The sequence below is a fragment of the Nipponia nippon genome, unplaced genomic scaffold, assembly GCF_047370975.1.
Source record: "Nipponia nippon isolate SJK-2023a ecotype South Korea unplaced genomic scaffold, ASM4737097v1 scaffold_8, whole genome shotgun sequence".
Taxonomy (NCBI): domain Eukaryota; kingdom Metazoa; phylum Chordata; class Aves; order Pelecaniformes; family Threskiornithidae; genus Nipponia; species Nipponia nippon.
The window spans coordinates 49,002,068-49,028,627 of record NW_028262402.1 but is presented as its reverse complement, the minus strand read 5'-3'; the positions used below and the strand labels follow the sequence as shown (position 1 = coordinate 49,028,627).

The 26,560-nt window shown below is 39.6% G+C and overlaps 2 protein-coding genes across 7 annotated transcripts; one reads left to right on the top strand and one right to left on the bottom strand.

Annotated features, from left to right (window-relative positions):
• Nucleotides 1–1,886: 1,886 nt before the first annotated feature.
• On the bottom strand, nt 1,887–12,204 carry UTP15 (UTP15 small subunit processome component). Of its 2 annotated transcripts, none has more exons than XM_087741692.1 (12): nt 11,869–12,204; nt 11,241–11,333; nt 10,972–11,156; nt 9,647–9,825; nt 8,716–8,841; nt 7,960–8,095; nt 6,712–6,796; nt 4,261–4,410; nt 3,974–4,075; nt 3,637–3,770; nt 3,065–3,123; nt 1,887–2,553 (listed from the first exon to the last, which is right to left on the bottom strand). In XM_087741692.1, exons 1-12 carry the CDS (start codon nt 11,956–11,958, stop codon nt 2,330–2,332), a joined length of 1,563 nt encoding a protein of 520 aa, XP_087597818.1. In that variant the 5' UTR covers nt 11,959–12,204; the 3' UTR covers nt 1,887–2,329. The 2 variants fall into 2 exon arrangements, 1 of the variants encoding a protein (XP_087597818.1); XR_015700957.1 differs by having other exon boundaries at nt 2,464–2,553; nt 3,065–3,143.
• A 92-nt stretch (nt 12,205–12,296) lies between these two features.
• ANKRA2 (ankyrin repeat family A member 2) lies at nt 12,297–26,278 on the top strand. Of its 5 annotated transcripts, none has more exons than XM_087742251.1 (9): nt 12,297–12,347; nt 13,129–13,526; nt 15,574–15,732; nt 17,150–17,215; nt 18,580–18,677; nt 18,856–18,981; nt 19,375–19,441; nt 19,533–19,613; nt 25,293–26,278. In XM_087742251.1, the coding sequence occupies exons 2-9, from the start codon at nt 13,226–13,228 to the stop codon at nt 25,406–25,408; spliced, it is 1,014 nt and encodes a 337-aa protein (XP_087598377.1). In that variant the 5' UTR covers nt 12,297–12,347; nt 13,129–13,225; the 3' UTR covers nt 25,409–26,278. The 5 variants fall into 5 exon arrangements, with proteins under 5 accessions (XP_087598377.1, XP_087598380.1, XP_087598381.1 ...); XM_087742254.1 differs by lacking the exon at nt 25,293–26,278 and adding an exon at nt 20,673–21,264; XM_087742253.1 differs by lacking the exon at nt 12,297–12,347 and adding an exon at nt 12,356–12,658.
• Nucleotides 26,279–26,560: the final 282 nt, after the last annotated feature.

Genomic DNA, 26,560 nt, shown 5'->3' with positions numbered 1-26,560 from the left:
CAGCTTTATTTAATATATATATTTATTATACCAAATTAACTTCAAAAACCTAATCCAAGCTGTCTTATTTCCTATGCTGTTAACACTCTGATGGGAGCAGTGATTATTTTATAAAGAGTGAAACAAGCATGGAGTTGTGAAATCACTTTTCAAATGGTCACTCAATAGCCCTGCATTACTTGAGAGCAAGCAAATGTACTTTATGACATTGTTATACAAGTTGCAGATGATGATGGCAAACAATGAGAAAGTGTTCCATTTAGGAAGGAGAAAAGTATACCCTGCTATTTTAATTTACATAGAAGACTGTAGTAAATTTTGTAACCATCTAAGAACAACTGTGTCTGATAAATAAAACTGTTTCAGTTTCAGAAGCCTTCCATGACCAAACACCAAGTCTTTAAATGGAACCAGTTCAACTACAGTTTAACTAAAAGAACAAGTCTAAGATGTAATAAGGGACAAAACTATTTTTTAGCAGAAGTACAGAGAAAGCCAGCAGTATTAGCTGAAACCCAATACCTGATCAATCCAGATCTCCAAGAGCCAGAGTTAATCATCACATATTTTCACTTCATTTGATAGCGAAAGACAGTGCAGAAAAAAATGGAAGTAACAGAAGTAATAGAAGTAGAATAGAATAGAAGAATAGAAGTAATGGAAGGCAACAGTTTCTTCGTAAGAGCAGCTTTAACATCTTTTTGTAAATTCAGGTGGTGATGCAACCAACCTACCAGATCCTAAGTTCCCTTTGCAGCTGGGGAAACAGCATCATAATTCACAAAATAGTGGAGGTTTGGGAGCTCATCTACTAGCCATCCTTTCCCTCCACTCTCTGAGCAGAACACTAGGCTGCCAAGAGAAATGTCCACCTTCAACTCCAAGCACTACTGAAGGGTCATGGAATAAGAAAGCTCCAGGAAGAGCCGCCCCCCCCCGCCCCCCATTTTATGTGAAGTCTCCTAAGAGATATTGCCTGATTAAGTCACACAATTAAAAGTAGAACACAGATTTTAAAAACAAAAACAAACAAAAAAAAAGTAAGTTCAGGTCTATTAGCAGAAATAAAATAAAAATAGTACAGTAAGCAGCAAGAAAACTAAAAGTTTAAAGTTTGCATGAGCATGCTCCTTATTATTACCTATTATCACCCTAAGTCTTCAAAACCAGTAATCACCAGAGCCAGGAACATATAATGCTCACATATTAATTTAAGGGCAGACCAGATACTGCTCTACACTTTTCAGTCAAAGATTGTTAAGATTTTAGGTAGAACTTGCAAAATTTTTCAAGTTATTTTTACCACTGATACCCACCTTTCACCGCAACACTTGAGGAAATTCCTTTTGCAGGAAATTCCTATTATATCTCAAATAAATTCCAGGCCTGGAGGAAAATGCAAGTCACAGAGAACAGGTTAAAGACGAAGTTCTACCCTACTGTCATCCTACATGCATTGAGCAGCCTTTGGCACATCCACCTTTCCAAAGTACACGATCCTTCTCCAGCACTGCTTGAAGTTAAAATAAACCATTACCCCAGTACTTACATACTGATAACAATGTAGACTCAAATTGCATCTACTGTACATTGGAAGTGATAGAATTGCACAAAAATTGAGTTCTTTCACTTAACTGAGGATTTTCGCACTGCTGTGCAGTTTACTTACTCACTACATTAATTTAATTTGATTCCCCTTTAGAAGCATGAAATGAACAAATTTTTCAATATACGTAAGCATATTTCTCCTATTGCACTAAACAAAACAAACAACTAAAGCAAAACAAAAAAATAACATGCTTATTTTCTTGAGTCATTTTGCTGTTTCCTATGAATTCACAGAAGTCCGAAATGGAGATGAAGCAGGGAGAGAAAACACAATGTCGTCAAGTTTTATCAAATGCATGTGTGGTTTTATTCGTGTGTCCAAGTATGTGAGATGGGATATTAACCTTAAATAAGGACAATGACACATTAAAATTAGACAAACCTCAATTATTTTCTGATAAATAAAAACAAAATTGTTGACTCTCTAAATCAAATAATGACTTAGTACTGGATGCACAAAATACTCTTTAAAAGTTACATAACTTTGGAATAAAACTTTAAAATTCAATTGTTTGAAAAATATTTCATGGGAAATCCTGGAAACGTCCTTCTTTTTCTGTCTTCAGTAATTCAGCCTATTCAAAAACACAGTTTGGAAGACAGAACTTCAGCATAGAGGGGCTTATTTTGGAAGTCACTATTATAAAAAGTTACCAGGAGAACAGGTCATATATTTCAAGTCCACATGATTTTTGTGACAATTTGTTGTGATGGTTGTCAGTCAGTTATTCGTACTTGTTTCAATGGTCTCTGTAAGACCATTACTTTTGTTCTCTTCTAGGTAAGTAGCTTTCTTCTTAGTAAAAGTAGCAAAGAGCGTATCCATCATTCCCAAAACTTCTAGTAGTTCCTCTTGATAGTCAATCTCTTTTCCTATGGCTTCCTGAAGTCTCAAGAATTGTCTATCAACAATCGCTGACTGCCCAACCACAGGCTGATAAATGTCTGTAAAGAAAAAAGTCACTTAAGAATCCACATATTTATAAAAATGTGAAAATTATATTATCTAGTTAAAGATGCATTTAAGGAGTCTGGCACTAGTCCAACATTGTGGACAAATATGACAACTTTAACGGCGTTCTGAAAACAGTGTTAATCATTGGTACGTACTCACAGTAACAGTAAGTCAAACTAACAGAAACAGAAGTTTTTATGACCCCAAATACTATTTTTACCTCATTGGAGAAGTGGAAGTCACTTGTGCTAAGTAACTATAGAAACATGAGGTATCAGAGATACTTAGAGACCATGAGGAGCTTCCTGCAGCTGGTGCAAACCAGACACTGACTGTGGTCAAAGTTATCTGGCAATATCTCTTTCTGAAGCATCCTGTTGACACTGAGTTCATACTTATAAACAAACCCACAACGGTTTGGTTTCTTAAAAATGCAGCACTTTTAACCGTATTTCCAAGCTAGCTATATGGCTTTGAGAATCTTTTTTGTGTTCTACTTACCAGTGATCATATCTGCAACAGTCACCAGTACAGGAGTAAACCTAGGCTCAATCACACGCCTGCAAAATTAAAACACATCCTAATTTTATTGGTTTTGCCAACTGCACTCCTCCCACCAACAAACAACTTTCTCATACAGGCATACAGAGAATTTTTTTTTTCATGAAGAGACATCACAGAACAGCAGTCAGAGATGCAACTCAAAAAAAGCTACATTTGGTATTTACCCTCCTCCTTTCGGGAAGGCAGTGGGGGTTGGAGGACTGGCAAAAGCCTCAGGTACATGTAAACATTAGTTTCATCGAGGAGACAGAAAATAATAGACTAAGGGTAGAATGTCTGGCAAAGTAAAATATACTCTCTCACACTATCAGCAAAATTTTTTTGTACTAACAGGTAAACTAGCTCAGTACTATGAGTGAAATCCCAGACCTTGATATCAGAAAGCAGAAGGCATGTGAGATTTCAAGAGTACCAGTGTTCCACCCGTGATCTGTTCAGACTCTGTGGCAAAAGCTATTAAGAAATACAGGTCTCAAAACAGTCAGAAAGAACTCAGGTTAAAGTAATACCTTGCCACAAAGGTAAGAAGGAGATTAATTTGCTTCTCGTCTCGGCCTGCAAGTGCACTCCTCAGTGTTCCTCTGCGATGCAGCTCCTGCATGACTGCAACCGTAACTTCAGGAGTATAAAGCCTGATGGGTGGCTGAACATATATAAGAAAAGTTTAGTACCAAAGCAACAACTCTACACACAAAACAGGGCTGATATCAGCAAAACCAAAACAGAACCCACCCAAGTTTGATTCCTTCCTAGTTACACACTGAAATAAAATTAGTTTGACATGTAGAAAAAATCCACGTCAGATCACAGCACACAACTCTGATGAGACAAAACCCAATCCCTTACCTCCAGTACTGCATCAAGGGCCTTGGAAGACTGAAAGCTCTTCAGCAGCTTGTCGTATTTCCTCAAAACACGTTTTACAGGTTTACTGACACAGAAATCTTCCTAGAATTGAAAGACAAGTTCAGAATAAGACAGACATACACACAGTGGCTTAGACGTATTACCATGAACAAGCTTATATGTCTTTGTATCTTCCCTCCCTTCCCTTTCTTCAACTTAGCAGACACAAAAAAAAAAAAAAAAAATTTTAAGAGTGCTTCAGTATACATTTTCTCACCCCTCTATACCTGTTTTGGCATGTAAGTTCTTCCTTTCATATAGGTTCTATATGCTGGTTGTCTCTTCTTTTGAGACTTTTCTTTCCTTTCTTCAGGTTTTCTGTGTTTAACATTTAGCACCCCATTGGTCATGCCTACGACTATGGTTTCATCTTCAGGCTAAAATGAAGAAATTGGAGTTAGGAACCTAGTGTTTTATTTGATGAAGCATGCTCTACCGTACAGATTTTTAAATTTTTATGCTTCATGATAAGGCTCTAATCACAGTATCATAGAATAACTTAAGTTGGAAGGCACCTCCATGAGGTCCCATGGTCAAATACCTCGTTCAAAACAGGGACAGCTTCAAGGCTATGATGGTAAGCAACATTATCCATCTAATAAACCTTTAACGAATACCTAGAGAGACTACAGGCTGACTAGTGAAGAAAGCTCAAATTAACATCCTTCTGTAAGTATAATCTATGACTTTTTTTTTTTTTTTCAGTGGTGGACAACTGCCCTTGGCTATTACATGCCATACAGCAGACACGAACACCCACCTATGAGAAAGCTATCATTGAACAGCAGGATTTTGAGAAACAAGTGAAAGTTGTTCAAAATACCAGTCACTGGTATAAATTTCACCTACATAACAAAGGTTGCATGTATTTGATGCTAAAGGTTTTAACTTTAAATGATGCACTGGAGAAAAACACTGACTTCACATATACGATAGTGAGTTCTGACCTGTTACTATTAACAGATAATTCTATGAAAACATTAAACATTAGCTGAATGCTCAACTGCTGCTAAGGAAAAACAAAAACCAAAAAACAAACAAATAAAAAACCTTAGGAGTTACTACAGAAGAAATAAAAACTAGAAAGTCATTATGCCACTGAATAAATCCGTTGTTCACCCACATCTTAAATCCTGTGTGAGTCAGTCTCAAAAAACAGTAGCAGATTCAGAATAAAAAAGTCAAAAACCCTCAAGGAAAATCAAAGATTGGCTTGCTTTGAGACAGAGCTCTTCAGCATGGGAAAAAAAAGACAATTGAGGAGGGATATGGTAAAAGCCTACAGAATTATGACAGGTATGGATGGGTATCAGCTGGTCAATGTCTCCTTTAGGGGCATCAAGTGAAGCTAATGAAGGTTCAAATGGGAACACAAGGAGTCAATTCTTCACAAGTAGCAGAAATGTGGAGCTCCTTGTAAAGGAATCTAGTGAAGGTTAAAAGTTTGTCCAAGCTCAAGGAGGAAGTGAGCAGGTTTATGTAAGAGAAATTCTTTGAATTACAGAAAAATTACACTGATGAGCTAATTTCTCATCTGAAAATGAGTTTGGAGTTTGGGAGAATATCAGGAAACTTATCATACACACTTGCCCTGTTTTTAGTTTTCCATACACATGTACTTACAGCTATAGTTGGAAGCAGCATCTGGCATTAGACCAGCCTTTGGTCTGACCCAGTAGAGCCAGTCTTATGTTCTCACATGACCATTTAAAACTCAAGGGTTTTAGTCAATAGAAAACAAAAGATGATGTTTCAAAAGCAGCTCTAGAGATGGCAAACTACAGGTATTGCATGTTTTGCAGGCTGCTGTAGCGGCTTAAAGGGTATGAGGTTTTTTTGGCTCTGAACTCTTCACCTCAGCCAAAATAATTCAAAATTTATTTAGCTCTAGTTCCCTAGGCAACAAGGCAGGAAATGAAGAAAGGAAGACACCCCCTCCACACACATCTTTCCCTAGGTTCCAGAAGAGCAGGACAATAGTAAAGTAGCAAAGGTAGTAAAGATCCCTCACAGCTCCTTTTACATGTCCTTCAAAAGCTGCATAAAACAGTGACTACATGACAACAGCATTGTTTTAAAATGTGGTGCTAGCCTCCAAATTTCTGGCCAGCTGGTCACTTATCCATTGGAATTCAAACGTTTCAGAGAAATGAGACTCTTTGTTTTGTTTCCAAGACAACAAGACACATGCCTTGGCAAACAAGTTTGTTTATGCTCATACCTCATGCCACCTCCTCTTCTTCCTCAGACCAACCTGACACCAACAAATTTTAAGACAAGCTCACCCTATTCTAAATTTTTCAACAAATGAAGTACTTTTTTTCTTTTATCACTGCCATACAAGAGGACTCACTAGGTTCCTGAAGGGCAAAAGATGAGCACAATCTTTTTAAAGTCAAAGGACTTTCCTTCTAAACTGAATACTTTCCCTATGATACATACTGTCCTTGATAAACACACAATTTTGTACAGACCTAATCAGGTAACATCTAGTACCTGAGTGTATTGTTTAAAACCTCTTAATTCATTTTTTACTCAGGAGGAATACACTCATCCTACTTTGCATGTAGAGCATTCTTCTGAAACACCCAATAGCAATGAAAGCAAAAATTAATTACTTCAGTGACTTAAAAGGTATCAGTAATTGCGTTGCCTAGAAAGACTTCTAATGTACTTACCGACAACGCAAGACTGAGGATGGATGTTGCATAGTTAAAGCTGTGGACTACTTTGTAGGAAGTAGTACTGTAAATCTTCACATGCCTATACAGAAGAGTAATGATTAAAACCTCGTTAGTAATGCCTTATTGTAGACACCTTGCAGGAATTTCATCACTCTCAACTTCTATAGATCATTTAAGGAAACCGAGTATTTATACAAAACATTCTTCAGACTACCACTGAGCTTCTTAGTTATTACCTCTGCTGCAACACAAAGGTTCTGTTAAAAGATATGCAAAAGTCAAGAAAGGATTACCCTTACCCAAAAAAGATGAAAGTGGGACAAGGACAGAAGAAGAAATTGAAGGCAGATGAAGTGACTGACTTCAGCAATGCTTATTAGGACACACTAAGACAGTGTTTCTTCAAATTTCTTCTTAAATTTTAAATACAAGATCTATTGACAATTTCTGGAAATAAATCCATAGATATTCTTGTATCCGGCTGCTTTTTAATTATTTGGTTGAAGGTAGGAAATATTTAACAAATGGGAAAACAAAACATTATCTTACAACAAGTATGAACTTCAGTGTTGTGAGCACTGAATGAGAAATAGCTGCACAGCTAGTGTGATCCTTCAGCTTATGCTTTGTAATCATAAAGCCTGAAGAAGCCTATGAAGTACAGGAGGGAGGGAGGGAGGGAGGGAGGGAGAGAACAGACCACTGTCATTTTAGACCACTTCATATTCCTAATGTCTCAGAGACAACAGATTGGGTACCAGTACTCATCAACTCAACCCAAACAAGCAAACAAAAAAGGAAGGAGGACATATTTCACCTGTGCACCTTGAGTACAAAAAGCAACAGCACAGAGACACAAAAACCAGGCTCTCTAAAGGTGAATACTAATACACTTTCAGTCATTTAAACTGTATTAAAGTTAAGAATAATTACTTGACGGAGACTGCAAATGTCAATTTAGAGATTCAGAAAAACGAATGTTTATTCAGAAGTTCCTCACATGCATTCCCAAATGGCACATGCAATCCTTACTGACTTTCAGGCTAATAAGAGGAAAAGGTTATTGTATATCACAGTATGTACCTTGGCCCCAAGACATGTTTCAAACAAGTTGTATCTCTAACAGTTAAAAAGTGTTTAAGCCCAAAAACCATGCACAGATTCACACTGATGTATAACAATTTTCAAAGGAAAAAAGCCCTAAAGAATTTAAATAACAACAAAGCCACAAAATATACTAACCTGTCCAAGGATCCTGACAATAACCTTTGTCCAGAGCTGTTCAGGCATAAACAAGTTACAGTTTTATGGTGATTTTTAAGTGAAACTAGCAATTGTCCGCCTTTTAGTACATCCCAAACTTTGACGTATCGACCTCCTGTGAGAAGGAAGCACACAAAACAGTTTGACATACATACACATTTATGCTTCTCTGGAGAAGTTTTCAGACAGTGCCTCCTTCGTAACACAGCTTTCTGCACCTACTCACCCTCCCCATCCATTATGACTATCTCCTGGGACAAGACACACTACAAGCCTGCTCTTTTTCAGGCCATTCTGCAGGAACAGCTGAATGATTCAACATACTCCTCACGTAAAATAATCTAGATACCACTGGGTTACAGCACTTCTGATGCAATGGCAAGAAGAGACTAAAAAGCCTCATCATCACTAAAAGAAAGATACAGTCCCATCTTTTCAAAACTTCTTAAGTATGTTCACTCCTTCACTTTAGCACTGGGCTAATTAAAGTCTGTATCTTGTCATTAAAAAAATATCTTTTTCTTTTGGACCAACTACAAGAAAATCAAATCAGAGACAAAAAGACCCCTACCTTCACCCTCCAAATCAACACAGATTCCTAAAGATCTTTGAGAAGTCCAACCATTACATCACTTACCACTTCATTACCAGATGAAAACACCACGCAAGAAAGAAGCAGCCGGAATATTTCTCAAATTAGGGCCACAGAAAAGAAATTTGATTTTATTGAAGTACCTGCAGATACCAGAAGCCCACCAGAAGGGAATAGAAGCACACTCTCCACAGGCTGGCCATGTTCTATTGTCATGACGCTACTTTTTGTTCGTGCATCAAATAGTTTCACCGTGTGATCATAAGAACCTGCAAACAACACCATAAATAGCTTCAGTTTCATCATTTCAATTATTTCAGGAACTAAAAGAGCCATGTCCTACAATCTAAAGGAACTCCTGCGAAACGGCAACAGTTTTAAACCATACATTAGAACACCTTGTGGTTTAACCTGGTTAATTTACAGCCTTCGGGCAACTTAAGTCTTCTAATTCTAGCCCTAGCAACATGTCAGGCCTTAAAAGTAATTTAAGTCTTAATTTTATTTCCCATCCATTAATCAAGTGTATTTATAACAATAAGTATCAGGCAACCTGATGAAACCTAGTCTCTTGTGCCACCTGAAGTAAGGAATACTATTTTTTTCACTAGCAATTTATCACAGATTAATAGAAAGCTAGTGCTTGGAAAACCGAAAGCAACCGGTTTCAAATAACTCCTCTCACAACCTTTCATTTTTGAGTCTGCCAGTTTGGGGCTGTACAAACTACAATGAAACTTGTGTCCTCTGGAAACCTGATAAAACACTTCAGTCAATCCCAACTAAAGGATACATTCACAAGATTTTCTTAAAACTTTCAGAGGCCAGTCAGAACAGTCCCATTAATCCTAAGAGGCTAAAGAAAAAAGATGTTAAAAATTAGTTCACTCAGAGTTTCCCTACAAACATCAGTGTCAAGCTTAAAAAGGAAACAACAAAGGAGGCAGTGAGTGGGAAGACGGATCCTCCATGTTTAAAACATAATAAACAAGATCCTACTGTACCAAAACCTATCTTCCTGCATTTTTCCTCCATTTAATCTGAAAGAAACATATATAAAAAAGAAAATCAAACCTGTTATAAAGACATCTGCATTCACTTTACTTGCACAGCCACATCTCACATAGTCAGTATGTTCACTGTAGGAGACGATTTCTGTAGCACTCGGAATATCCCACAGATTTGATGAATAATCATCACCACCAGAAAATATTCGGTATTTATCAGACAGGAAGCCCACTACATGAACAGCTCTAGAAATCAAAGAATATCCAAAGTTAAAATATATACTTGTTTCTAGAACAGTTCGTCTGTATGAAGAGTTTATTATTCTCTCTAACTTAAAAGTGCAAAGTATTTACTGTTGGAAATTAGAAAGCCCCACTTTAGAGGTTAAAAACACTTTAGTTTTCCTATTTCCAGCCAGAAAAGGGTCATGCTGACAGATGCTTACCTAAGCACTGACATGATTTGCCTTAAAGGTTTTACAGGTCAACTAGATGCTCATTCAAAAGCTGTAAATTCTGCATTTGTTACTTAAAGGTCTGTGTACTAGCACTGTCCTTCAGAGAAAATGTATAATAGTGAGTTTTAAGTATGACTGGTTTGGACACTATTCTTGTCCTTTAAAATCACTATTTAAATCTGCATTATCCTTGTAACATCGCAACAGAGAATTACTTTGACAGAAAACACAGATACCCTAAATGTTATTACAGTTAACCTACGTTAACCTATCCTGTGGTTAGGACATAAGATAATACCCAATATACAACTACAGACCTCAAATAGAAACACTCTCAAGGTCTGCCTGTGTGCTTTCCTGTGAAAGGGGGTCTGTTGTTGTTGTTCTAGATAGACAAAACACGCATTGGTCTGCCATAGCACAGCAATCTGTTTAATCCAAGTATTACCATTGTCTTCTCCTCACCGGTCCATCAGAACTCCTCTTCGAACTCCTTCCCCATCCCAACCCCACCCCACCATCACACACTTTTTCTGTTTTGTTTTTTTGTAAGGGATTCCTGCTCTTCCCTGTGTATTTCTTCACTGTTTTTGTTTAGCCACTTTTTAGAACTCTTTTCCTGCCAGCATCAAATAAAACATGCTTATCAGCAATATGCAGTCACAAGACTACGTCTACAGAACATATTAACAGACACCTACCTGAATTAGAAACTGTATTTATTCTTCCATGTACTCAATGCATACTTAGAATTTTTAAAAAAGTCACTCCAATTCTGAACTAAATTTTAAAATCTACTTTTCAGTAAAACCTACGTTTGTAAGCAACATAGATCAGTATCATTCAGATGTTCAGCAACATTCAAAGCAGACAAATGTAAATACACCAAACAAGCTTATGCACACAAAGAAAAAAAAAGCCAACACTGTCTTACTTAGTATGACCATCAAACTGTCTCAGCGGTGCTCTTCCACTAATGTCAAAGAGGCGAATGCTACCTTCCTCGCTGCCAGCAACAAGCAGATTGCCATCATCTCTGTATGTGGCACAATAAGCAGCATCTTTGAAGCGAGAAAACGTTTTGATTGGTTCCTGAGAGTAACGACCATAAATGTGGATCTAGCAAAACAAGAAGAGGTTAAGTTCACTCATATGATACCAACTGAAGGACAAGAACATAAAAACCTCAGAAAAGCCACTTACCCTTGAGGAGGCTGTGACAGCATAGTTATATGGAGGAACCGGGGAGAAGTCGATTTTATTTACAGCACCAAATTCCTTTATCTGGACAGGCGTCTAAAACAATTACAATAAAGATCATTAAATGCACATAAGAACACCATCAAAAATGAAAACAGCAAAACAAAACCTATTATTCCTACAGAGAGCTCAAAACTCCGTTTAGAGCCAAGTTTTTTTTTTTTAAATACAATCCTACTGAGTTTCCCTTCTGCCAGGCTACTTCTGCTCTTATCAATTTTTTCCAATTCACGGGTTACAACTGACCCATTAATTATGTGTTCTGATGAAAAAACAAACTTATTCGCTCACACAAGTTTAAAAATACCTCGATTACTCGCACGAAAGGTATAAAAAAGTATTCTAGGGCAATAACTACGTCTGCTGGGCCCATGTGGGGCACAAGTCAGCCTCGATTCCTGGGAAGCCGTTTAATAGGTTCCAGGGCGATATTAAAGAACCGCTTCTAACCGAGAGCCGCAAGGGCCGGCAGAAAAAGCACGGCCGGGAGCGCAGCCCGGCGCCAGCCACGGGGCCGCAGGGGCCGGCCGGCTGCCCCCAGCCCCCCGCGCCGCAGGGGGCCGCCCCCTACCTTGTAGCCGCGCCAGTACACCGTGTCCTGCGTCACCCTCTCCCCGAGCCTGGGGATCGCCTGAACCACCACCGGTTTGTAGGTGGCCATGGCTGACCGGGAGCGGGGGCCGCCGGGCCAGGCGAAGGCCTGCGCGGCGCCTCCTCACGGAGCGGCGGCCGCCGCCGCCGAGTCGCGCTCCCGCCTGCGTGCCCGGCCCGGCGGGTGGCGCCGCGGGAGGAGCTCCGGGAGGGCCGCACCGATCCGCACCGCCTCAGGGGCGAGGGCCGCGCTGCGCCCCGCCGACCCGGCCGCTACGGCGAGCCCCGCGCCTGCCGCGAGGAGAGCCAACGCGCACGTGTGGGCAGTACGTCATCACCAGGCGACTCATCCTAGCCAATCGCCACCGCGGCGACAAGCGTCACTTCCGCCCTACCGCCGGCGGGGTGGTAGGGCGTCACTTCCGCCTTTCCGTCAGCGGCCAAAACGGCGGCGCCGAGGTGAGGCGGGGCTGCCGGGAGCGGAGCCGCGGGCCCGCTCTGAGGGAGGGGTTCCCGGGCGGCGGCTGCTCCGCAGCGCCCGCGGAGAGCCCGCCGCTGCCGCAGCTCGCCGTCGGGCCTTTCGTCCCGGGGCCGGCGGCCTGGCAGCGCGGGGGGAGAGCGCCAGGAGCGCCCGGGGTTGGCGGGCCGCCAGGCCGCTCTGCCTGCCGGGCCGTTCTGCCCGCCGGGCCGGGCCGGGCTTGGCCTGGCCTGGCCTGGCCTGGCCTGACGTTAGGCTGCCAGAGAGCCCCGGGGATGTTTTGCTGTCGTCGGTCTGTAAGGGGATTTATCATTTCCCTACGCGTACGGTAGAAGGCGTTTATTTCACTTGGGTTATGGAAAGACTTAGAGTCATGAAGGGACATAAAGTCACTTTAACTCTTCCTTCAAGCCTAATGCTTTTAGGCAATAAGGTCATCTTCTCCTCACAGCTGGTTCCTCTCTTGCTGTAAATGTGGTTGGTTGTGGCGGTTTTTTTATTGCAACCCCACTGATATTCTAAAATATCACTTAGATGAAACTCCTACTGGCATCATGATGGAATTTGGCTTAAATATCCACGTGATAAAATTTAAATGGAGGATTTGGTCAATAACTTGTGGCAGCAACAAGATTGATATTTCACCAAGATTTTGACTGTCAAAACCAAATGCCATAAGCTTAAATGAAGCCAAGTTTGGTGTATTTTATGCATTACTTCACCAGAATGTTGTTAACCTATGTTACATGTGTTCACTTGCAGGTTGATCAAACATCCGGATCTCTTCAGATACAGCCTGGTTGGCCGGAACTGCTCTTGGCTAGAAGCTATGAAGAAACAGTTTGCATAAGACTTCTACATGACTGAGGCCATGGCATCTTCAACAAACTTAGATACTGGGGCCCAGTTAATTGTAGAAGAATGTCCCACCAGCTACAGCCTTCCACCCATGCCAGACATTAAAGTGGAGCATCAGCTTGACTCTAGCACAGAGGAAGGCCCAGCTCAGAGTGTCGCCATGGGAATGAAATTCATTTTGCCCAATAGATTTGATATGAACGTCTGCTCGCGATTTGTGAAATCTTTGAATGAGGAGGACAGTAAAAACATCCAAGACCAAGTTAATTCTGACCTTGAAGTGGCATCTGTCTTATTTAAAGGTTGAACTTTTTGGTGCAAATTGTTATGTATGGACTGTGTCATCCTGTTAAGCTGTTATGTTTTTTTTTAAAAAAAAAAAAGCTTCTGCCTTTTAATCAGTAATAGTTTTCTAAGATTCGTTCCCCTAACATTTTTATTATGTGCTTAACGGATTATTAATGTAAAATTAATTTCCCCTAAGATTATTTTTTAAATCACATTTTAATTTTTTTTTTAAATTGAAAAAGTAGTGGCACAAAAAGCTTCTAGTGTAATTTAATAAGAGCTGATGCTGATTATGAAAACAAGCTTACTTCTTTTTTTGTAGCATGTCCTACAACATTCTACACATTGTTGAATGTATGTGTCTTTACAGAACACTACTGAAAGCACTATATGATCATTTCAACTTCGGTAGCTTTCTGCAGCACGTTTTATCTTCACTAACACAATGGCAAAATAACATAGGTCATGCGGTTGACTTTGTTTTATCAATACAGCTGTGCAAAGCCTGTAGTTGTAGCGATTGGCTCCAGCTTCACAGTATTTGAAATGAAATGTTGCTGCAATTCTGGATCCCTGCAGCTAACCTCCAGCCATTGCTGGGTAGCTTCATCAGAACTGATCCATGCTTTTTCATGACCGAACATATCGATGGACAACAGAATTAGGACTTCTATCTATTTCCCTTTAACAATTGTGGCTTCCAGCGCTCGCTGTAATATTTCAGACTGTTATAATGTATCTTTTCATGAAGTTGAATTTGACCCATTTCCTATAACAAATACAGACCTATTGCGGATTTTGATGATTTTTCTGATTTGTATTGTTTGGCTGCAGTTCAGCCATTGTAATTTTCAAACTTTTTTGATTTGCAGGCCCTAAGTGCTTACTAGTGGAGCTGCAGACCTGAACGGCAAATTTAGACCCATCAGTGATAGGGTGGTTTTTCTTAGGTAACATTGTGAACCCTTAGAAGTAGTCCTGCGGATCCAAGGACCGCAGGTCAAAAATCCCTGGTAGGTCTATTAATTTGATCATGTCAGCTGTAGCTATTTGATTGGCAAACAAAACATAATTTCATTTTCATCCTGTTACCCTATACTTTTAATTGGTTCTCTCCCCAGATTTGTGCTTGGGTTTATGATCATGAAGTTCTCTATGGTGTGAATTCAGTGTGCATCTTAATTAGCTTATAGTCATTAATTATTAGTGCACACTGGTGTCAAATCAATTTAGCCAATAATGGAGTTTAATTGTTCAATATGTTTTTCCAGTATTTAGTCAGCTGGCTTCTTAAAAATTATTTGGCTTCTCAGCTGCTTCTCAAAACTTACCTTTGAGAGTTAGAAGGCAAGATAACATACATATTTTGTAATAAAATGGTGCTAGATTCTAATAGAAAGCTAGAAAAGTTAGTACAAATGAACACAACAGCACGGAGTGACTTCTTGAATTCCAGGTGGTCACCTGCAGTTGCATTTTACGTAAGTTAGTGTGGAATATCTCTCTTCTGCTGGATGAGTATTCGTAAGGCATTCATAATGCAGTTAGAATTTTATCCAGCAGGAGTGGAAAAAGTCCTGGTGAAGAAAATGAGTGAAGGTCGTCTCCACTCATGCAGTGGACTGGTTAGAGAGTGGGCAAAGGGATGAGCTGAGCAGTTACCTGACTACGTGGCTGACCAGAGCTGCATCATATTATTGCACTGGAGAGTGTTGGTGAGGGTATGAAGGGCTAAATGGAGCCATCCTACCTGATAAATCCATCCCAGGCATGTTGAACGTTCAGACAAAGGCTTACCTCATTTAGGCACCAGCCTGTCTCTGGGTGATGTTACGCCATACTGAACCTGTGGGGTAGCAGCATTGTTTTATGCCAGAAATTAATACAGCCCTTTATTCAACTCTCACAATACACTGTGGAAAAAGCACATGTCACAAAGCTTCCTTAACTTGTGTTTTAAAGCTCTTGTGATACTGGTGCTTTCTGGTTTGACTTAGAATCTGTGGCTTTCTTTTAATGCTCTTACTAGTACTAAAATCCTGTTTTCTCTGTTCAATGTAGCTGAATGCAACATCCACACTTCTCCTTCCCCTGGTATCCAAGTAAGGCACGTTTATACTCCATCAACTACTAAGCATTTCTCACCAATAAAACAATCAACTACCCTAACTAACAAACACAGGGGAAACGAAGTCTCTACAACGCCTCTGCTTGTAAACTGTAAGTATCTTTCTGTCTTACTGTTGATGATTTTGTGAACTGTATGTTAGATGCTTGACAGATTTTTCCAATTTTTTCCTTGCTGTTGTAATGAACTTTAATACAGGAAGAAAACATTGAGATAGTCTTGTCTAATTTCACGTGGTTCCAACCACAAAATAGTAATCCATCTGCTGTACTGAATTCATGACTGAAGCGTATTTTCCAGAAAGGATCCAATCCTTGATTTAAAAAATATAGGTAAATATTTTTCTGATCCTTTCTAAGCTTTAAGTTAATGTGCTTCATATATCTGCTTTCAGAACTTGTGCGTCTTGTAAAATCTATTAAAATTAGATGATTGGTAAGTGCTACAGACTACAGCAAACTTCAGGATTGTCATGGATCTTGAAAGTCAAGAAAGGCAGTGTTATTTATGGGGTTTTGTTATTCTTAATTGTCAAGCATTTTCTTTATAAATTAATTCTCTGTGATTTACTTCGCCTATAAATTATTTCTTCTATAAATTATAAGTCCAATGTTTAAAAAAAAAAAAAAAGGCTGCTTGCATGGGAAAAATTAATCTGGAGCTGCAACGTAGGCCTCTGAACAAAACATGCAGTCTTTCTGGAAAAAAATCAAACTTTCATGTAGTGAATAGGAAGAGGAGAGTTAACATTTGCATATTATGTAACCATTAGCTAATTTTGTTATTATATAATGTGGGTAATGTATTATATATTCCCTCCTGAGCACCTTTGAGACCTGCTCCCAAGTTGTAATTATCAAAACCATGCACCTGTGCAGAGTTTACTGTGGGATCAGAGATTTTTTCATCATAATCTCTTAAGAATTATTCTGCTTTTAATGCTCGGTACTTTTTATTAAAAATGATTTTTAAAACCCCAGACAATCCTTTTCTTCCCCTGGAGATGTCATGTTGTGTATAGTTTTAGTTAATGTCTGATCTATTCCACATTGTAGTGAGTGAGAGTCATGCTACAGGCTTTATTGAGCAGCATGACAGGTCTCCTGATAGCATGTGATCTCTTAGATGTCATTTTTAAACTACACAGCCTTAATTTATCGAAAGATGCTTATTTTCATTTGAGGAATGTTCTTAATGTGATCTTGAGTTGCTGACCAAGCCGCCGGAAGAGAGCATGTTGCCTTGTGAAGAGTCAGTGTAGGAAGTATCTTTGCTTTGTAGTATGATTTATACATTGGTTAAAAAAATTACCTAAGCCTATGAAACTCTTTGGAAACTTTTCCGTTTTTAAGACAGTGATTCCAGTTCAGAGTATAAGATGAAACCTATCTACACTCTCAAATCCAAGTTCTGTACTGCTCAAGCCAATGGACATGTTATGCCTAGCTCCAAATAGAGCAGAATGAGAACTGGTGTGTGTAAGACATGCTTCTGCTTCCCTTTTTGCAGCTTTATCAGTTCATCAGCTGGCTGCTCAGGGAGAAATGTTGTATCTGGCCACGCGTATTGAACAAGGTGAGACGGAGATTAAATGCCTACCTTTTTTCTTTGAGGCATTTATACCCTGTTGTGCTTGACTTTTTCCCCAAAGCTGTATTTTAAAAAAAAATCCTCAATTCTGGTACAAATTGAAGGATATTTGAGGTAACTGTTCTTTGCAGATGTGGACTTTTGTTTCACATCAGTCTTCTATTCGCTCATTGCTATGATTTGGATTTTAAATTAAACATTAGCATTAACAGAGTTGTAGGTAAATCCCTTCCTCCCCCTGTTCCCCAGCTATATAGGTAATTCATGGAAATGAGAAGGGAGAATCTGTTAGTCCTATCAGAAGAGTTAATTTTTTTTAAATTATCTTTGTAATTTAAAACACATTTCTATTAATGGTGGCTTTCCAATTCTATTTAAGCAATCAACATATAGAGCTATATGTTAGTAATTTAAGCCACGGCTCACACCTGCAATATAATTGCACTGCTCCTTCTGAGTTGTGTGATAGTCTTCAGTGTGACATTTGTGTGTCCATAATATGCAAAATTTCAACTCTACATAACGTATTGAATGGAGTACTGTTAATAGTATATTCTTACTGTATTATTAGTAATCAGCCATGCTTTCAGTGCATCTTTGTTGAAATGTTTACTGGAAAGTAGGTAATGAGTCGCTGAGTCTATATACTTTGTAATGAGCCATATATATGGAAAGCAAATTGATTCTGGAGTGTCAGTAACAGTTAAAAATGCAATTATGGTGCTATGATAAGCATGGGATTTTTTTAAGTACTTACATCTGAAAAAATAATTCCAACTCAACTATTTCAGTCAGCCAATTGTTAAAAAAAGTTCTTTTTCCTTCTTCCAGCTGCACTAAAGTAGACCTTAATTGTTTCCACAAAACACCCTATTAATTACATGAACTTTGGGGAGAATGGAGTTATACTATCTGTATTGCTTTATAAGCTAATTCTTTACAAGATTGTGTAGCTTACTTTATTGAAAAAAACACTTTCTACAGTATAATAATAATATAGAATGTACCTCTTTATTATTCAAGCATCCCTTTTCTTCTTTCCAAACATAAAGCCCAGATAACAGACAAGTTGTAACATTTCTGAGTAAAAACAGAGCTTGATTTATAGAGCTTAAAAAAATAAATAAACCCAAATCTTAAATTTTACTGTAGACAGTTGGATGTTTTTTTCTTTCTTGGACAAAGGTATTTGCACCACCTTTGGGATAGAATTTTGTTTTTAAAGTTAATATGAGAATGACTTGTAGGACACCTCAGTCCATTCACCATGGATATGTCAATATATTTCACCAGCTCATACAGTGCATTAGTGAAAGGGATTACTAAGCTGCATATTTTTCTTTAAACAGAAAATGTAATCAATCATAAGGATGAAGAAGGATTTACCCCTCTGATGTGGGCTGCAGCTCATGGGCAGATAGCAGTAGTGGAATTTCTCCTCCAAAATGTAAGGAAAAAACCACACTTCATTTTAAATTTATTTACTTTTTAGTTCAATTTGCCTTTCTAAGTTCGTCACCGCTGCTATAGACTTAAATGTTTTAAAGTTGAGTTCTGTGTAAAACCTCACATTTTAAAAAAGCGTGGTTAATTTGATTTTTTTTTTTTAATAATTATCATTTCAGGGTGCAGATCCTCAGATTTTGGGGAAAGGGCGAGAAAGTGCCCTCTCATTGGCTTGCAGTAAAGGATACACAGATATTGTCAAAATGCTGCTTGACTGTGGAGTTGATGTTAATGAATATGACTGGGTAAGACTCTAGCTTGAATTTATGTGAGAGGGTGCTTTGGTCAGAAATTTGAAAGAGGGCACAGCCCTGGCTTGGGTTTGAAAATTGTTCTTCTACTTCTGAAACATCTGAGAGTTTCAAAACTTCATAGGATAAGAGAAGTTTGCCCTACTAGTTCTGACTTCTTGGTAAAAAGAGAATAAGGCTAAGGCTGAGTCCTTGTAAAAGTGTGAGCTTACAGTCCAAACAGTAGACAAAAAAAGATGGAAGCTGTGAAGAACCAAAACAGAACCTTATTTTTATAAAACCTGTGAAGTCTCTTACTGGTACATTGAAGTATACTGGTGTGTTAAGGAATTACAGTTGCAGACTGCTCAATCATTAAGTGTCTAAGGCTTTTTCCTGCTTTTGCAGAATGGAGGCACACCTCTACTATATGCAGTACATGGGAACCATGTGAAATGTGTAAAAATTCTCCTCGGTAAGCAGACTGTCCAAACTGAATTATCATTAATAATGTACTATCAGTTCTCCTTGTCAGAAATAGGAGTTTCTTTTCCTGTTTTACATAGAAAGCGGTGCTGATCCAACTACCGAAACAGATGCTGGCTATAATTCCATGGATTTGGCTGTAGCCTTGGGCTATCGGAGTGGTGCGTATTGCAAATGGAAATTCTTTGGGTTTGTTTTTTTTTTTTTACTGCTCCTTTTTCATGTGGCTGCTGCAATGGCCTAGTAGAGGTTTTGCAGCTCTAAGATCCCTGCCCTAAAAGTTTTAATACACCTAAATGTATCAGCCCAAAATGGGTAGGAGCTTCCATCCCTGTCTCAGAAAGCCAGGTACCTAGTTAAGAAAATGTCACTGACCTGGATCTGCATCTGTGGACACAGATAATGGAGTGTAGGGCTGATGCAGCCATGATCCAGACGAGGGAAGCTGAGCTGCTCCCCCACCCTGTAAAAAGGAGCGTGTATTGCTCTTGACAATAAGAGGCCTGCAGCCTTCCTGAACCCCTCACCTTGGTACTCCATTCATGTGATGTAGTTTGCAAAACCTTCTTCGCCTGTCAGACTCGCTCTAGCTCTAGTTTATCTTGGAGGCAGACAGTAATAGTGCCAGGATCAGTCAATTAGGCTACCTTACTCGGTTCCAGAAAACAGAGGCAAAGAAGGGACTCTTCATTGTCTTTCTCTCATGCTGCCTTCATTTTGAAAGCTGTGAAATGTCTGCTGTTACAGAAATGAACTGAATCCAAAAATAAGCCCAGCACTGCACATGGAGCTTCTCCAGGCAGAGTCCTGTGCTTACAGGGGGCCAGTAACTTCACAGATGTCTAGATGTAGGACTACTTCAAGAGTTCAATCTCTTCAGATGTTCACAGAAGTAGTTTCTAATACACATTTTTGCCTACTTCCCATTTATAGGCTTAAAAATTTCCTTCCATATGCTATCTGGCTAGTCAAACCAGAAAACAGATCATCACCTCCAAAAACCATCATCTGCCTTACTGCATGTATTGTTTTTGCATTATGTGAGGCTTTTCTTTTCTAAAGGGATGCAAACTCTCTTCCCAGGGTGAATTTACTCCTGTCTGGTTTTTATTAAATGATTGTACAGGACAAGCCAGCATCTGCCAGGACAAAATAGTACAACCCTAAAGATGTGAAAAAACACTGAACACTGATTAACCTGATTTTTTTCTCTGCTTTAGTTCAACAGGTTATTGAGTCTCACTTATTAAGGCTACTTCAAAATATCAAGGAATAATGGTTGTCTCGTCTGTGGGTGTCAGTTCTTGGCTTGGAGATTTGAACTGCTTTTTAGCCCTGTAATTGGTGACAAGGGTTGGTTGTTTTGTAACTTTACCTCAGTTCAACTATTTGCTGTTTTTAGTTAGGCTTTTTAATATGCTCCTTCTGGTTTCATTGTTGTTCATAGAAATATGCAATGTCATCCTTTTCTTAAATACATTTTATATAATTTTAGAAGAAAAAGTCAGTTGTGCATGAAAAACTTTGTAAATAAAACCAGTTTTGACCATCTAAATGTTCACACTGAGTGCAGTGGGTGGTACTGTGCCAAGTGTCCTACTTGATCACATCATTGATATGTATTCACAGGAAGAAATTTGTTTTGATATTGAGGTGTATCTCCATAGAAGATAGATGTCTTTACTGTTAATAATACCAAAATGTGCACCATGTGTGATTGTTTTCAAGATCCCTGGTTAATATTACTGTGTCAGTTTTTGGTTTTGTCCAATTTTTAAGTTGGTAATAAACTCAAGGACTTTGATGATGGCAGTTTAATTCCTACCCAATTTCTTTCCACCTGCCTTTGCTTTCCTGTTGTAGTCCTGAAACATTTCGGCCAGTGTCCTAGGTAGAAGTTTCTCTGGTATAAGAAAGCGTAGTTGTGCAGAATTCCTAGCTCTTAAATATCCTCCCTGCAGTGGCTGAAAGCAGACATCAGCCATACGGGAAGAGGAGCCAGAGCCTACCGCATTCCAGCCTTCTTCAGCCGAACTGTGGTCCTTTGGATAATAGGATCATACAATATCTCAAGTTGGAAGGGTCCCACAAGGATCATCAAGTCCAACTCCCTGCTCCTCACAGGACTACCTAAAACTAAACCATATGACTAAGACTGTCATCCAGGTGCTCCTTGAACTCTGACAGGCTTGGTGCCATGACCACTTCCCTGAGGAGCCTGTTGCAGTGACCGACCACCCTCTCAGTGAAGAACCTTTTCCTAATGCCCAGTCTGAACTTCCCTTGATGGCTTCATCCCATCTCCTCGTGTCCTGTTGCTTGTCACCAGAGAAAGATCAGCACCTCCCCCTCCACTGCCCCCCATGAGGAAGTTGTAGGCTGTGATGAGGTCACCCCTCAGCCTTCTGTTCCCCAAGCTGAGCAAACCAAGTGACCTCAGCTGCTCCTCTTAAGTGTTGCCCTTGAGGCCTTTCACCATCTTGGTCACCCTCCTCTGGACACTCTAATAGTTTGATGTCCTTCTTATATTGAGGTGCCCAAAACTGCACACAGTACTCGAGGTGGGGCTGCACCAGTGCAGTGTAGAGTGGGACAGTCACCTCCCTCGACCAGCCAGCTGTGCTGTGCTTGAGGCACCCCAGGACAATGGTTGGCCCTTTTGGCACACCCTTGGCTCATATTCAACTTGCCCTCAACCCAAACCCCCAGATCTCTTCCTGTGAGGCTGCTCTCCAGCCTCTCGTCCCCCAGTTTCGAGGGATGTCCCAGCTTAGCTGTTTAGTTAGAAGAGCAATTACGCTTTTGAAATTAGTTGAAAAATCAGACAATGTTAACTGATTTTCTGGGGCCCCTGCACTTAATCAAAACTACGCTGAGTGATGAGACATATGATGGCTTTACACAAATAATAGGTAAGCTTTTGAAAGAGACTTTTCAGAAGCTTTTCCCCTGACAGTACATATGGATCCTCCGTGTGGTGCTGAGGTGTTTCCATAAGCATTTCTCCTTTGTGTCCACTAGAGGTCTGGCATCTATTCACAAACATACACTCCTAATCCACAGTTTTTTTCCCCAGTACTCCGGTAGTGAGGCCAGTCTCCAATTTACTATCCACCTAGAGTTCGCAAGACGTGAGCGGACCCAGGTAAATTACTGTATTCCCACTATAGTGTCTACCATGTTTCATTTTTCTATTTGAAAATCATTCCACGCACAAAGGAAATCAATACTATCTAAAGTCCATGCACTGTGATCCTGACCAAAGGTACTGGAAGGCTAGGGAATAATCCAGCCGAGTGCTTTGGGTCAGAGCCAGAGAAATAATGAATTCAAAATGCTAACTTTGTTATTTCGAAGTAACTGAATATACAACAGGGGAAAATGAAAAAAAAATCCAAACCTACATGGATTAAACTTGAATCTGTGGCCAAATTTCTCTCTGACTCTGTACTGAAACATCTGTGAGGTATAAAAGGTGTAAATCAGGTCAGAATTAACCTCTGACAGGTTGTTTATGTGAGAGCCAGTCTGGAGATCCATTTCTTTCATGAAGCTGCAATCTGAAATGGAATGAACTTTAAGAGAGGTGGAGCAAGAAAATGTAACTGATCTTGCAGGTGTTGGTGAAATCCTTGCTGCATTTAAGTATTATCTGTCTCCCAGGCTCCGACACTTGTACATTTATGTAGGGTTTACACCAGTTGTACTGTATCATGCACAATTAAATCAGATGAAAGAAACAGTAAACCTGACAAGCCTTGGAAGCAAGGGAAGGAAATTGTTTCATAATCAAAATCTAGAAAAATATGTCTTATTGTAAGTAATTTTAAAATAAAATTATATGAAGTGGCAATTACTGTAAAGTTGCATATTAGAAATACTGAGATTTAATGGCCTTCGTAAAAACAAATGTTGATCTTCCATGTTTGTTGAAAAACAATGCAACTAAATGCAAACTGTGTTTGCTTGAAATATCATAACCTGAGCCATTTCTGATTCATTTTTAAGACATCTTGTGTATAGACATGCTATATAAGTATGCATAGGAACAGAATTCCTTTTTCTGTATTATTTCTGTTACAAGAAAGTACTCGTTCTAAATGATGAACATTCAGTAGCTGCTTTGTATTGTCTTGAACTTCAGTCAGCATTGAGTTAATACACAGGAAATAAACTGACTAATTCTTAACTATTTCCTGGAAATGTATACTAGAAAATGCATTTTTGAATTATACGGGAAGATAGAAAAATAGAAGAATGTAGATAAAGACAGCAAAATGTAAAATTTCTTCCATCTTTTTGCTGTAGAATTTCAAGCAATTGTCAGAGAGTCATCACCATGCATCCCACAAAAGTGCGTACAAGGGTGAAGATGGTCATCTTTCAGAAGCTGTTTCCTGCATTAGGAGCCCTTTCTATAGCATAACACTATGCTGCTAAAGCAATGAACATGGAATTCAAGTTTGCTGTGGCTCTTGCGACAGCCCTGCAGGGAACAGCCAGCAGTATTTCATAAGGTATCATTCAGATACCCCGAGGAAAACTTAGAGTTAGCAACTGGGGGGGGCGGAAATCTATGCAAAGAAAAAGCTTTACTCACTGGAAAAAATCACTGTCAAGAAAGCACAGACAACTGTTGATTATGCAATATTAACAGCATGCTTCACTCTGCATACTTTGTGTTTCTCTGAGGCACAACGATGAATTTTTGTTTCTCTTGGTGTAAATACTTCTCAGTATTTAGTTTTCTTTGTTTATAGTGGTAAAAATTGTAAAGCCCCCAATTCAGCATTGATAAGCGTTTTGGAATGTCAGCCTGCTGGTTTTGTTTTGGTGAACAATTTCTGTAGCCTCTGACGGCAGGGGAGAAGACACTAGGAGTTACCTTTGAATGACACCCACGGGTCTGAAGGCAGCAGTGTTTCCTTGCCATGGCATGCACCAAGACCAGAGGAGTTTGAAAATTCTGCAGTCAAAATCTTAACTCCCAAACCTTTTACCAAAAGCTCTTGCCAATTTAATTTCTTATGGAAATGTTAAGAAAATATTTTACATTTGAACTTGAATGACATCATACTGTATTCCAGAGCTTTAGCAAACAAGTTGCTTTTCCTGATTAACTAAACTATTTTTGCCAAATTCAATGTGCAGCACGTAATCACAGACATCATGAACTCTGCCTCACAAAGCAGATTGCCTAGCAGAGTTTCATGTAGTAATAACAGTCAAATGCTTCAGAGCTGCACAAAGTCTTTGTCTCATTCATTCATGTTTGACTTTGCAGGGTGTTCTGGTCTATTTAACAGAGGGAGTACACAACAAATGAACCCTAGCCTGCAATGCAGTGGGTACATTTGTCAGAACTAATATTCACTTACAGCTACTACTGGCTGAAACAGCTTAGAAACCTTACAGTGCAAGACAGACAGGCTTTATCTATCTGGCAGGAAGGTAAAACAAAGCTTAAGAACCAAGCAGCTCTGTTCATAGAGGGCAATAACTTAGATGTGAAATAATTCTACCAAGGAGAAAACAAAATTCTACACATTCACTTTGTAATTGCTCAAAGGAATTCTACTTTCTCACAGTTAGGCAATGGCTGGGATAGAAACTGAACCAATGAAGACAGTGAAGAATAACCATAAATAGGTCATTAATATTTGATTAAAAGAAGTTAAGATGCTGTCTGTAAAGCTGTTCATAAAGGAACTGTGACCAGTACCCCCTGCTCCTGACCCCTGGTGACGTGGTTAGCATAACTAGCACTGTTTTATAAGGCAAGCAGCTGTTCTCTGGGACCGAGCGGGTCACACATTCGTTCCCTTTCCCCTCCTTTTCAGGCCCTGAAGGTCCTGTGCACCAAGCAGACAAACCGAACAGATTTCTTCTTTCCTTCCCTACTGGCCTCAAGGTTCCTGGGCACCAGGCCAATTACTCCCTTCCTTGCCAGCCTTGAAGGTCGCAGGCCCCCGGCCAGCCCGGAGCTGTCGGTGACCCTGCCACCGAACAGGGAAGCGGAACAGCACCCAGAGCACTGTCTGGAAAACCAAGCAGTTACAAGCCCCAAGGATGAACTTGGACCGGAGCTGCTGCTGGGCAGTGAGACCGGGACCCCCCCCAGTGGCCAGGGACACCTCCACCATCGTCTGCTTCCTCCGAGGACTGAGGGAGTGACTTGTATTCTTTTATATCATTTTGAGCCTAGATTATGATTGTTATCTTGTTACAGCAAACCACGCGTTAAGATCCAACCCAATCTGCAGAGGGTCCAGGTGATTAAAAATCATTAGTTAGTATCTAGGTGATTAGAAATTGTAAGTTAAGTTGTATCATAAATTCTGTATTATGCTACTTATTAACTGTACTACATTGATTCTGCTTGGAGAAATCCTCTGCCATTCTAATCATAAATTCTGTACTATACTAATCATAATTTCCCATTAAGAAAATAACGCTTAAATTGTAATTACAATTCAGCGCCATCACCATTCTGCCAAGGATCCCTAAAAGAACTTGTCTGTCCCCTCAGTGTTGGGTGACAGAAACATAATTTTAAATCTATACATTTTCATCCAGACAGGATTCGGTCAAGTGAGGGGTTAATCATGTACCATGCTAGAATTACTATTTGCATGTAAATTTGATGAGCACTTTGTAACACTCTTCCCTGTCTGTTCTGGTTTTCCCTGGAGCTGTTACTAGTTCCACTCTGTTACCTTCTTTGTTCATCTGTCTTGGACTTTCAATTCCCCACTTGTATTTCAGAGACAGTTACAGAAAGCAGCAACCTCCTCCCAGAACTTCCCACGGTAGAGCCTCATCTCCCTTCAGCCTCCTGAGGGTTTTTCCTTGGTGTATATATATATAAAAGAAAAAATATATAAAAAAATATAATAATATAAATATTATATATATTATAATATATATATAAAATATATTTATCAGTATCCTACTCATGCTACACTGGGAGCTGGTGCCCACAGCACAGAGCCAAGGGATCGAAGACAGGGCTTCTGCCCTCTGCCTTTTCCAAGATCCATGCAGGGTAATCACAGCTCCCCACTGTAGCACCAGAAGCAAAATCTCTCCCAGGGCCATGATGCAAGGT

Bases quoted from the DNA above. Each gene is read 5' to 3' on its own strand.
- UTP15 (XM_087741692.1), bottom strand. From the start codon at position 11,958: ATGGCCACCTACAAACCGGTGGTGGTTCAGGCGATCCCCAGGCTCGGG. The intron at 8,842-9,646 runs GTTTGATTTTCT...TGTTGTTTGCAG, and splicing joins TGCAGATGTCTTTATAACAG to GTTCTTATGATCACACGGTG. The intron at 6,797-7,959 runs GTTAGTATATTT...TCTTCTGTATAG, and splicing joins TTGTCAGGATCCTTGGACAG to GCATGTGAAGATTTACAGTA.
- ANKRA2 (XM_087742251.1), top strand. From the start codon at position 13,226: ATGACTGAGGCCATGGCATCTTCAACAAACTTAGATACTGGGGCCCAG. The intron at 13,527-15,573 runs GTTGAACTTTTT...TGTTCAATGTAG, and splicing joins GGCATCTGTCTTATTTAAAG to CTGAATGCAACATCCACACT. The intron at 19,442-19,532 runs GTAAGCAGACTG...TGTTTTACATAG, and splicing joins ATGTGTAAAAATTCTCCTCG to AAAGCGGTGCTGATCCAACT.